Source organism: Scyliorhinus canicula, chromosome 6, assembly GCF_902713615.1.
Source record: "Scyliorhinus canicula chromosome 6, sScyCan1.1, whole genome shotgun sequence".
Lineage (NCBI taxonomy): Eukaryota > Metazoa > Chordata > Chondrichthyes > Carcharhiniformes > Scyliorhinidae > Scyliorhinus > Scyliorhinus canicula.
Genome location: NC_052151.1, coordinates 188352956 through 188365648, shown reverse-complemented (window position 1 = coordinate 188365648; position 12693 = coordinate 188352956). Strand labels below are relative to the sequence as shown.

Genomic DNA, 12693 nt, shown 5'->3' with positions numbered 1-12693 from the left:
AGTATGTAATTTGGCTTTTGGTTGACAGGTTAACACACCCATTGAAGAAAGCTGCTTAGAAATGTAAGGTAAGGGCAGCACGGTGGCTCAGTAGGTTAGCACTGCAGTCTTACGGCGCTGAGGTCCCAGGTTCGATTCTGGGTCACTGTCCGTGTGGAGTTTGCACATTCTCCCCGTGTTTGCGTGGGTTTCGCCCCCACAACCCAAAGATGTGCAGGCTAGGTGGATTGAACACACTAAATTGCCCCTTAATTAGAAAAAAAAATACTCTAAATTAAAAAAAAAAGAAATGTAAGGTAATGTGTTCAAATCCCTTCCGCGTTTACACAGACAGATGTTGCAGATGAATGGTGAGCAGACAAGCTCTATCATGCAGCTTTACTTTGTTGTGAGTGCAACCTCTGAGCACAAAGGTTGTGCGCTCAAACCATATGGGCGTGATTCTCCGGCCTCGTTACACCCTCGCTCAAGCGGAACGAAGCCGGTAAATAGTGGAGAGGCAGAAAACAAAATCTGTGCCAGGCGCCAAACAGTGTGCAATGCAACCGGCCCGCTCTCGCAGGCGAAATCGGGATCTCGTGTACCGTGGCGAGAAACCTATAATCACCACTTAAGCCCTATTTCCATAAGACCATAAGACATAGGAGTGGAAGTAAGGCCATTCGGCCCATCGAGTCCACTCCACCATTCAATCATGGTTGATTTCAACTCCATTTACCCGCTCTCTCCCCATAGCCCTTAATTCCTCGAGAAATCAAGAATTTATCAATTTCTGTCTTAAAGACACTCAATGTCCCGGCCTCCACCGCCCTCTGTGGCAATGAATTCCACAGACCTACCACTCTCTGGCTGAAGAAATTTCTCCTCATCTCTGTTCTAAAGTGACTCCCTTTTATTCTAAGGCTGTGCCCCCGCGTCCTAGTCTCCCCTGCTAATGGAAACAACTTCCCTACGTCCATCCTATCCAAGCCATTCATTATCTTGTACGTTTCTATTAGATCTCCCCTCAACCTCCTAAACTCCAATGAATATAATCCCACGATCCTCAGACGTTCATCGTATGTTAGGCCTACCATTCCTGGGATCATCCGTGTGAATCTCCGCTGGACCCGCTCCAGTGCCAGTAAGTCCTTCCTGAGGTATGGGGCCCAAAATTGCTCACAGTATTCTAAATGGGGCCTAACTAGTGCTTTATAAAGCCTCAGAAGTACATCCCTGCTTTTATATTCCAAGCCTCTTGAGATAAATGACAACATTACATTTGCTTTCTTAATTATCCATACAATTAACAGAAATCATCCCTTATCCTAAAGCCTCCCATCATTCTCCCATCGGCCTCCCCAGCAAGTGCTCACGCTGGTGCCCATTAGTACTCCTTTTTAAGATCGTGAAGCTGGTGGAGGGCTTCTGTGGGGAGTCAAGGAGGTAAGTAGCCATCTTTTTTCACAGGCAAAGAGCCCGGGGGCGCTGGACCTATCACCCCAGTGCTTGATAGGGGTTGGGGGAACCCTTGGCTGGGGGGGCGGACCTTTGGCTGGGGTGGACCACCATGGAAAGGGGGATGCTGGGGGGGGCAACTGGGGTGCAACCACTTGCCGCACCACCGTGCCAACCACTCAATCATGTTTACCCGTTCTGGGGGCAACCCTTGTCCCTACCCGCCTGGCCCACTGACCACCCATAACCCCCACCGACTGGTGAGGCCTCTGGCTGCGCGGCTGAAGGCTATCGCTAATAGGGAATTGCCAATCGTGGTTATGTGAGCACTGCACACATCCCAATTGGATTCCCGTGAGTGGGTGGGCCATGTAGCATGTGGGAGTTACTGCCTAGTATCCCGTGATGCCTGAGCACTGCGGAAGGTAACACCACACACGCAGCGGCCAATATCCGTATACCCAGGACAAGGTCACAGCTCCAGGGACATGTCCACGGCCGTAGGCTGGGTGAGTGCTACGGGGAGGGATCCAGCACCCGGTCCAGGTGACATTACGAACGGGGGTCCGGCATACAGAGTCTGGGGTCTGGTGAGGATGGCCCGCTGCAGCTGAGACTGGATGGGCAAGGCATTATGGGTGGGATGGAGAGTCCTGGGGTGGCAGCCACCGCTGGTTGTCCGTCTAACACCCTCCCCCAATTCCTGACCGATATTGAGCGCTATGGCAGGGATATTGGATGCAGAATGTGCCCCAGTGGCACTGCTGCTAGGCCGGGCAGCCAGACGCCGGAGACGGCAGCAGCAGCAGCGTCTGCAGATGCTCAAGGCGGCAGTCCATGTGCTGGACCCTGCTCCACACCCTGAGGACCTGGCTGCCAATCATTTGAACAGGTGACGGACAGCGTGTGCCGCAGGATGCCTCAACAAGGAGACGGTGCAGCACCTGCGCCATGTCCTCACATGGAGGAGGAGGACACCGTCAAGTTCACTGCAGCCCAGAACATTTACATCTCGGGACCCTTCCAGTGCTTGAGTGGGGACGTGTAAATTTCACAGGCTGCAGTCCACAGGTGCATCCGACAGGCTACTGATGCCCTGTATGCCTGAGTGGGAAACTAGATCCTCTTTGACGTGAACCAAACCCAACAAGATGCCCTGGCTGCAGGTTTCTCTGCCATCGCAGTGATGCCCAGGTCTAGTGTGTCATAGATGTTATGCATGTCACCATCTGGGGCTGCCCTTAGTTAACATACATCTTTCTTGTGTGCGACCACCAGATAATGCATGTGTGCGCACGCTTCCTGGGGAGCGTCCATAACAGCTACAACCTGGGGCAGTCGATCATCCCCGGCCTCTTTGAGGAGTACCCCTGGATGGGCGGTTGGCTCCTGGGGGATAAGGGGTACCTGCTAAGGACCTGGCTAATGATGCCAGTACAGAGGCTGTCACTGAGCGGCCATCGGACTCCGCAAGATGTGGTTCCGATGCCTCAACCTCTCCGGTGGCGCCCTGCAGTACACCGCCCGGAGGGTCACCCGCTTTGTGCTGGTCTGCTGTGTCCTCCGCAACCTCACACAGTAGCGGGGCGACGAGCTGGAGGTTGGTGATGAGGACCATTTGGCCACCGAAGAGGAGCTGGAGTAGGGTGAGGATGATGAGGTGGCGCTGGACCAGCAGGGGTTGGAGGATGAGGCCGGGGAGGAACCTGAGGACCAGCCTGAGGCTGTGGGACAGGCAACAGCGGTGAGGCTCCAGCAAGTCCAGAGGGCCAAGGAGGCCTTTATAGTCGCCCAATAGTGACAGCACCATCAGCAGGTAACTGTCAAGGGCATGGGGGTGATGATAACCCGCAGAGAGCTAGGTGCCGGTGTTACTCAATCTATGCCATAGCCTGACCTCTGCCTGTCTGCTGAGTGGTCGCTCACACCCGTCACCTGTAGGCTGTGTGCCCGGAGGCGAGAGGGCAAGATGCCTGGCAACATGGGCCAAGGGTTCGGAGGTCGGCCCGCATTGCAGAAGGAAGTGACAGAGACATCATACTGGTTGTGCATGAGGGTGTTTAACGTGTAATACAATTCCCCGCTCTCCCGATGGTGCCAGGCGCTGGGATCCAGCAGAACTCCGACTGCTGTCTTGCCTGGGGGGCTCCTGCCTCCACCTGATGTACATCAGCAGCACTGTGCTGCTCACCAGATTGTGCCCCAGAGGCCTGACCACTAACATGTCTCACCGAGGCGCGTGTATCTGCGCTGATGGAGGGCGGGGATGACAACTGTAACGTGACTATTATGGTGGCATCCTCACAGCTCCCCACTGAGGTGGACTCCTGGGAGTCTGGAGAGGAGGCCACCCGGGATGGGCCGGTACCGTCGGCTGGAGGACCTGCGGGAGAATGGCCACGCGGTCAGTGGGAGGGATGGGTCAGTCAGTCAGACAATAACAACTCACATTTAACAGATCCCCCGGGTGGAACCCGGTGGTTCCTCATCACTGCGGCGTCCTCCAGCCTCCGTGTTGGTGACCTGTACTCGGCCACACGATCACCTCCATATGATGTCTGGTACCCCCCCCCCCCCCCCCCCCCCCCCCCCCCCGCCGTCGCCAGCCTGGCCCTCTCCTGGCAATTGTGGGAGAGCTTTTCCTGAGGAGACACAAAGAGGGCATCATTAGTCATACGCATGGTTCACAGTGGTAGGAGGTGGGGTGTGAAGGGAGGGTTGGGGGGTTGAAGGGGGAGAGGGGGTGGGCAAAGGGTTTTGGGGGTGGGTGGATGATCCGATGGGGGTGGAAAGTTCTTGGGGAGAGGCGTTGGTGTCTACTTACTCGTGCTGCCCAGTATAGGTCATTGACCTTCCTGCACTGGAGGCCAGTCCTCCTGGTCACACTGCCTGAGCTCACTGTCGCCGCCACTGCATCCCAGGCGGCACTAGCTGCCCTATTGCTGCCCCTCCTGGACCCTCGGGAGAACAGGACTGGCTTCCATAGCGTCTAGCAGCCTCCCAGGTCAGCGTCCCCGAATCTTGGAGGCCGGTCTACTTGGCGCCATTGTTGCGAGCTGGCTAGGGGGGTTGGAGGAACAAGTGCAGCTTAAGCGCTGCTCGACCTTGGTAGCGGGAGGCTGGCGAGCGTAGTGCCGGCGAATCAGCTGGCAAGCCTTCGTTTGTGGCTATAAGCCCGTGAGGCCTCGTTAAATGGACCAATTAACGTTGAATAGTGTTGCCGGCCTCGCTGGGCCAAGCGCTGGGAAATTCGCGGCAATTCCCACTCTTAGAAATCTTTCCGGAGAATCACACTGGATTGAGTGCAAAAACCTACTTCATTACATTACTGAAAAAGATGTGAAGCATTAGGTGAGACATCAATGTCCTGTGCTAAAGTAGAGTCTTCTTACTGTTTTGCCCAGCATCCATTTCATTATGGTTATTTATGGGACCTTGCCCTAGAGCAACTCAATATTTGCAAAGAATTTTGAAATGAATCTTCACTATTTTTTGTATTGAGTCCAGGCCAGAGGCCTATAATTTAATATGTCCAACCTAAGCTGAGTACAATATGAAAGAAGACAAGGTAATTCAATAAGTCATGTTTTGATGACATGCAGATTATGGGAGTGAGAGAAATTGGGAGGAAGAAAGGTCTCCAGCCTTGACACTCAGCGAGGGAATAACACATAAAGATCCATATAGAAAACACAAACACAGTTTCTATACAGACCTGTTTAACAGATTGTACAGACAATTGTTTAACACTAATCAGTCCGCTCATTGGACTGGCATTTTCAAACAATATGTAGTGTGCAACTGTCATAGATATCGTGGAATTTACAGTGCAGAAGGAGGCCATTCGGCCCATCGAGTCTGCACCGGCCCTTGGAAAGAGCACCCTACTTAAAAACAAAATATTAGAGTACCCAATAAATTTTTAAAATTTTAATTCAGGGGCAATTTAGCATGGCCAGTCCACCTAACCTGCACATCTTTGGTTGTGGGGGCGAAACACACGCAGGCACGGGAGAATGTGCAAACTCCACACAGACAGTAACCAGAGGCCGGAATCGAACCCTGGTCCTCAGCGCCATAGGCAGCAGTGCTAACCACTGCACCACTCTGCCGCCCAGGAGCACTCTACTTAAACCCAGATCTCCACCCTATCCCAGTAACCCAGTAACCCGATCTAACCTTTTTGGACACTAAGGGCAATTTAGCATGACCAATCCACCTAATCCACCCAATCCACAGGTGGCATAGTAGCACAGTGGGCAATGTTGCTTCACATCGCCAGGGTCCCAGGTTTGATTCCTGGCTTGGGTCACTGTCTGTGCAGAGTCTGAACTTTCTCCCCGTGTCTGCGTGGGTTTCTTCCGGGTGCTCTGGTTTCCTCCATAAGTCCCGAAAGACGTGCTTAGGTAATTATGGACATTCTGAATTCTCCCTCTGTGTACCCGAACAGGCGGCGGAATGTGGTGACTAGGGGCTGTTCACAGTAACTCGATCGCAGCGTTAATGTAAGCCTACTTGTGACAATAAAGATTATTATTATTATTGTTAATCTGCACATCTTTGGACTGTGGGAGGAAACCAGAGCACCTGGAGGAATCCCAGATGGAGAAAACCCAGATCGGCTCCCCCCCACTGACTGTGGCAGCGTGGTCTCCGTCCGCAGCCACCTTGCCGGGTTCCCGGAATTAATTAGCACACGCGCCCCGCGCCGCCGGGACTCGGCCCATCAAGGGCGGAGCATCGGGGGAGGGCCTCAGGTAATGTCCTGAGCCCGTCCCGACGGCGTGCGGCGTACTCTGCGAGTACACTGTTTTGGAGGGGGATGTGGCACCGCCCCCGATTTTGGCAGCAACGGGGATTCTCCGGCCGGTTGGCGAACGCGATTTCGGCATCGGAGAATCCCCCCCCCCATGTTGGGAAAGATGGCAGATTTCCTTCCCTAAAGGACAGTTGTGAGCCACAGTGAAGATGGGCAAAAATGCAGGCCCAGTCAGCAATGCCCACATCCAGCCAATACATTTTTGGAAATGCATCTTTACAACAATAATTTCCTGGTTGCCATTCAAAAAACTAGCTTTAGAATGCAGATTAACTTGTTGAATTTAAATTCCACCAGCTGCCATGGTGGGATCTGAACCTGTGTCCCTAAAGCAATAGCCTGGGTGCCTGAGTTACTAATCCACTAACATTACCATCATGCCACCATCTCTCCTGGATGTAAGTAAAGAAGCCAGGAGCTGATTGAATGATGGAACAGGTTTGAGTGCTGAGTTGCTAGGAGTTAAGTATTCCATGTCTCACTATAGTTCTCTTCAGCAGAAGAAGATGGTGTGGCTGGGGAGGGTATGTAATGGCACAGTGAGGAAGGTGACTTGCAGGCCATGATTGAATGGGTGGAGAATGAAATTGGATCTAGTTTCCGGAGTATTGCTTGTCCATTATAGGAACAGCCATCAGTAAAAACAGACTCGATGGATAAAATGGCCTATACTTGTTCATGCATTCTAATGAGCATATTTTCAATTCTGAGTTTAACTATCTAATTGTGTAGATGCAATTAAATTAGCCCCCAGTCCCGTTTGCTTGACAGATTTATACAAGCTTGTACTCTGGAGGGACTTCAAGACAACTGACCATTTTACCGTGTGCTAAACTGGTGGTGTAAATACACTTTTCAATAGCCAACACTTGATGCGGCTTGGGTAACTATCTGTGTGGAGTTTGCACATTCTCCTGTGTCTGCATTGGGCCTCCTCTGGGGGCTCCGGTTTCCTCCTGCAGTTCAAAGATGTGCAGGTTAGCTGGATTGGCCTTGATAAAATTGGTCCTTAGTGTTCAAAGATGTGTAAATTAGGTGGGATTATGGGCAGAGGGCAGGGGAGTGGGCCTAGGTATGGTGCTCTTTCAAATATTCGGTGCAGACTCGATGGGCTGAGGAGATTCTATCATTCTAAATGGTTTTGAATTGCCAGAGAACTGCATGGAGATTAACTCAGTCAAACTTGTGCTTCCTACACAGGAGAAAGTGTTTTACGGGGTGCCCCTCCCAAGAGGTTACCTGGAGCTGACGTGGAGTCCAAAGGAAAATGAAGCAGATCATCCCAGTTTCAATAGCGACATACTCTTAATGCCCGACATCTCAACCTTCAGAGTCCTCCCGTGGGCTGAGAAAACAGCCAGGGTAATTTGCGATTCTTGCTCAATAACAGGCAACCCTCTTCTGACATCTCCTAGACAAATAGCAAAGCTTCAACTGAACCAGCTTCGGGCTTATGGCTTCACCTTGCATTCGTCCTTCACCTATGAGTTTTGGCTTTACACTTTTGCTCAGACACTAAACACATCAACATCTTTCCCTGCTGCAACCCTCCTGAATAATCATGACCAGAACTTTGTGCAGGAGTTATTTGATGCCATGTATGGTGCTGGGGTTGATATTGAAAGCTTTTCCTCTTCCCGGGGGCCCGGTCAAATGGAGGTGTCACTTCGAGCTGAGTTTGGGATGGGTGCAGCAGACAATGCCTTCACGTTCAGAACGGGTGTCAAAGAGCTGGCAAGGAAACACGATATCGCTGCCAGCTTCTTCACACCCTCCGGCTTTGGCAACTCCGGGACCCTTTCCCACTCTCTGTGGGATGCGAACGGGAGGCAGAACCTCTTCTGTGATCCAACAGCAGCGCAGGAGCTGTCAGGCATCGGGAAGAGGTGGCAGGCTGGCCTGGCGCAGCATGCCGCAGCCCTCAGTTGCCTGGTAGCCCCAGGTCAATGCTGCCGCAAGCGCTACAGCAATGGGAAAGGCGAAGGGGTTGTTGGTGTGACGTGCGGGTCCAACGACAACAGCTGTGCCTTTAACGCCAAGTTCCATGGGGGCAGTGGAGCCCGTCTCGAAAACCGCCTGGCGTCGGCCATGGCCAATCCTTACATCGTCCTCGCTGCCACCGTGGCCGCGGGCCTGGATGGGCTCAGGAGGGGGTCGTCTGAAAGCGAAACGCGGGCTGCCCCCATTCTTCACCCGCTCAAACCCTGTGCCATTCCCGTTCGTCTGGAGGATGCACTTGATGCACTGGAGCACGACCACTGCATCCGGCGGGCGTTGGGCGAACCTTTCATCCAACATTTCATTGCTGTCAAACGGTTTGAATTGAAGACGCAGGCATTAGATGGCGAGGATGACAAGTACCTAGAATACTTCATCTAGTAAAATATTAACAGATACCATACAATATATCATATACAACATTATATACCACATCATGTACAGCACATTATATATATAAGGTACAATGTATGAGATACAATGTACAGAATACAGTATATCATATACAACAGATCATTTGTATTGAATAGTATACAGTATATTATATACTACAGACCGTACATTACATATCACATGAAGCAGATCATATTTAATATATAACCCACAATATATCAAATGCACTGAAATATACTATATTCACCATAGAATATACCATATACAACATGTAATGGACAATATATCATATATAATATATCATGCTGCTTAATGACAATGCCAAAGTTCTCCGATCACAAACCAAGTCCTCATTCTTTAAGTTGTGCTGTGCTGGCAGGACAGTGTCATTCCCTACAGTAGGAGTCCTTACACCATTTTATGTGATGACGAGGAATCTGGGTTGTTAAGCTAATGCTTGGGAAGGAAATTATTTTCTTTCCAATTCAGTTCTGGTTGTGCCATGAAACCATGGAGCTAAGGATATTTCTACAATGCTTTAGAAAGCTGTACGCCGTAACATTTTAATGGACTTTGACGGATTAACAAAACTGTCTTGCTTTTTTCTTTGCAAGCTACTTATAAATTATTTCTAATTGAAGAGTGTTTTTTTTTTGCTTTGATACCAGGAGATCTATGAGAAATATTGGACCATTGTTTCCTTTAGGCATTAAGTTTAATAAAACAGTTGTCAAGAGTAATGGACGAGCCCAGTTCCCAGCAACGGATTGCCCCTCAGCCTTCAAACCATCATCTTAAAATGGGCAAATGAGATTATCAAAAGAAAGGCCGTTTAGTAGGCCACCGAGTTGGTAGGAAGAAAACTTGGCTTATTTACGATATACATCAGGAGCGGAATTCTCCGACCCCCCGCACGGTCGGAGAATCGCCCGGGGCTGGCGTAAATCCCGCCCCCGCCGTGGCCGGAATTCTCCGCCACCCAGGAATCGGCGGGAGCGGGAATCGCGCCCCGCCAATTGGCGTGCTCCCCGCGCCGATCGGCGTGCCCCCCTTGGCGATTCTCTGGCCCGCGATGGGCCAAAGTCCCGCCGCTGACAGGCCAATCACACCGACATAGGGCAGCACGGTAGCATTGTAGGGCAGCACGGTAGCATTGTAGGGCAGCACGGTAGCATTGTGGATAGCACAATTGCTTCACAGCTCCAGGGTCCCAGGTTCGATTCCGGCTTGGGTCACTGTCTGTGCGGAGTCTGCACATCCTCCCCGTGTGTGCGTGGGTTTCCTCCGGGTGCTCCGGTTTCCTCCCACAGTCCAAAGATGTGCAGGTGAGGTGGATTGGCCGTGATAAATTGCCCTTAGTGTCCAAAATTGCCCGAAGTGTTGGGTGGGGTTACTGGGTTATGGGGATAGGGTGGAGGTGTTGACCTTGGGTAGGATGCTCTTTCCAAAAGCTGGTGCAGACTCGATGGGCTGAATGGCCTCATTCTGCACTGTAAATTCTATGTAAATCATCAGCAAAGTGACGGAGGGAGTCATCAACAGTGCCTTCAAGCGACACTTGCAATAACGCTCAGTTTGGGTTCCGCCAGGGTCACTCAGCTCCTGATCTCATTACAGCCTTGGTTCAAACATGGACAAAAGAGCTGAATGCCACAGGTAAGGCGAGAGTGACTGCCCTTGACATCAAGGCAGCATTTGACCTTGATGTGTATGGTATCAAGGAACCCCAGCTAAACTGGGGTCAATGGGAATTGGGGAAATTTCTTCACTGATTGGAGTCATAACTGGCACAAAGGAAGATGGTTGTGGTGGTTGAAGGTCAAGCATCTCAACTCCAGGACATCACTGCAGGAGTTCCTCAGGGTAGTTTCCTAGGCGCAACCAACTTCAGCTGCTTCATCAATGACCACCCATCATAAGGTCAGAAGTGGGGAGGTTTGCGGATGACTGCACGATATTCAGCACCATTTGCAATTCCTCAGATAATGAAGTAGTCCATGTCCAAATGCAGCAAGACCAGGACAATATCCAGGCTTGGGCTGACAAGTGGCAAGTTATGTTTGCGCCACACAAGTGCCAGGCAATGACCGTTTCCCACAAGAGTGGATCTAACCATTGCCCCTTGATATTCAATGGTATTACCATCGCTGAATCCCCCACAATCAACATCCTGGGGGTTACCATTGATCAGAAACTGAACTGGACAAGTCACATTAATGCTCTGACTCATCTCCTGACCCCACAAACCTGTCCACCACCTACAAGGCACAAGTAAGGAGTGTAATGGAATACTCTCCACTTGCCTTGATGTGTGCAACAACACTCAAGAAGCTCAACACAATCCAGGAAAAAGCAATCCGCTTGATTTCTCCCCCTTCCACAAACATTCAACCCTCCACCACCGGCGAACAGTGGCAGCCATATATACCATCTACATGATGCACTGCAGTAACTCGCTGAGGTTCCTTAGACAACATCTTCCAAACCACGACCACTACCATCTAGAAGGACAAGAGCAGCAGATACCTGGGAATCCCACCACCTGGAGGTTTCCTCCAACTCACTCACCATGCTGACTTGGAAATATATCGTCGTTCCTTTATTGTCACTGGTGCAAAATCCTGGAACTCCATTCCTACCAGCACCTCAAGGACTGCAGTGGTTCAAGAAGGCAGCTTACCACCACCTTCTGAAGGGCAACTAGGAATGGATAATAAATGCTGGTCTAACCAGCAAAGCCCACTTCCTGTAAATGAATTTTTTTTAAGTCCGAAGACTCTTCTGACGACTGCAGAGTAGGAGGGCACTGGTCTTTCTTCGCCCATGGCTGTGCTTCCTGCACTTGCAGGGCTGGATCTGGTGACATATATCTGGATGGCGAACGTCGTTTGGTTCGGTACATCGTAGTGGATGCACTGTCTGAGACTGCTGCATTTCTTGCTCCCTGTCGTAGACCTCCGATGCCTGGGTTTCCATGTGAGATTCCGTATCTAGAATCTCATTTCAGCATCTTGACCCGCTTGCGATAATACTCAAGTCTCTGCGGGCATCGGATTTAGTTTTGCCCTAACTTTCCTCTCCCAAGGAATTTTTCATACAACTGGACGTCTGGACCATATGTGATCGAGGTGCTTTTTCATGACACGACCTGGCGCCTGAACTTGATAAGATACCGACCCCATCTGGTGGACAATTGTCCCTGAGACCCACTGGGTGCCATCTGCAAAGTTTGGAACACAGACTGTGTCAGGTGGTACAAATAATATGGGTGGTTTTCGACGAACAGGGCAACGCCCTTGCAGTTCCTGGCTGTGGCGCACTTTACCGCCAATATCAGGAAAAGCCAAGCTAAGATGGGTTCAAAACCTCTGGCCCATTAGAAATTTAGCCGGTGCCACCCCGGTCGTGGCATGCGGACCGGTCATAAAGCAGAACAGTATTTTTAAAAATAAATTTGGATACCCAATTATTTTTATTTTCCAATTAAGAGGCAACTTAGCATGGCCAATTCACTTACCCGGAACATCTTTGAGTTGTGGGGGTGAGACCCAAGCAGAATTGGGGAGAATGTGCAAAATCCACATGGACATTGACCTGGGTCTGGGATCGAACCCGGGTACTTGGTGCCATGAGGTAGCAGTGCTAACCACTGCACCACCGTGCCACCCCCATAGCAGAACAAAAACCTGGGGCGGAATTCTCTGACACCCCCGGGTGGTCGGAGAATCGCCTGGGGCCGACGTCAATCCCGCCCCCGCCGTGTCCTGAATTCTCCGCCCCCCCGAGATTCAGCGGGAGCGGGAATTGCGCCGCGCCGGTCGGCGGGCCCCCCGCAGCAATTCTCCGGCCCACGATGCACCGAAGTCCCGCCATTGACAGGCCTTTCCCGCCGGCGTGGTTTAAACCACCTCTGGTACCGGCGGGATTGGTGGCGCGGGCGGGCTCCGGGGTCCTTGGGGGGGGGGGGTGCAGGGCGATCTGACCCCGGGGGTGCCCCCACGGTGGCCTGGCCAGCGATCGGGGCCCACCGATCGGCGGGTGGGCCT

At 51.5% G+C, this 12693-nt stretch overlaps 1 protein-coding gene across 1 annotated transcript in view; it reads left to right on the top strand.

Moving 5' to 3' along the window:
- lgsn (lengsin, lens protein with glutamine synthetase domain) overlaps window positions 1-9653 on the top strand; it is a 28508-nt gene extending 18855 nt beyond the window's left edge. The window contains exon 4 of the mRNA XM_038800665.1: window positions 7457-9653. Within this exon, the coding sequence (XP_038656593.1) occupies window positions 7457-8635 (1179 nt within the window). The 3' untranslated portion in view covers window positions 8636-9653. The remainder of the gene's footprint in view (window positions 1-7456) is intronic.
- Window positions 9654-12693: the final 3040 nt, after the last annotated feature.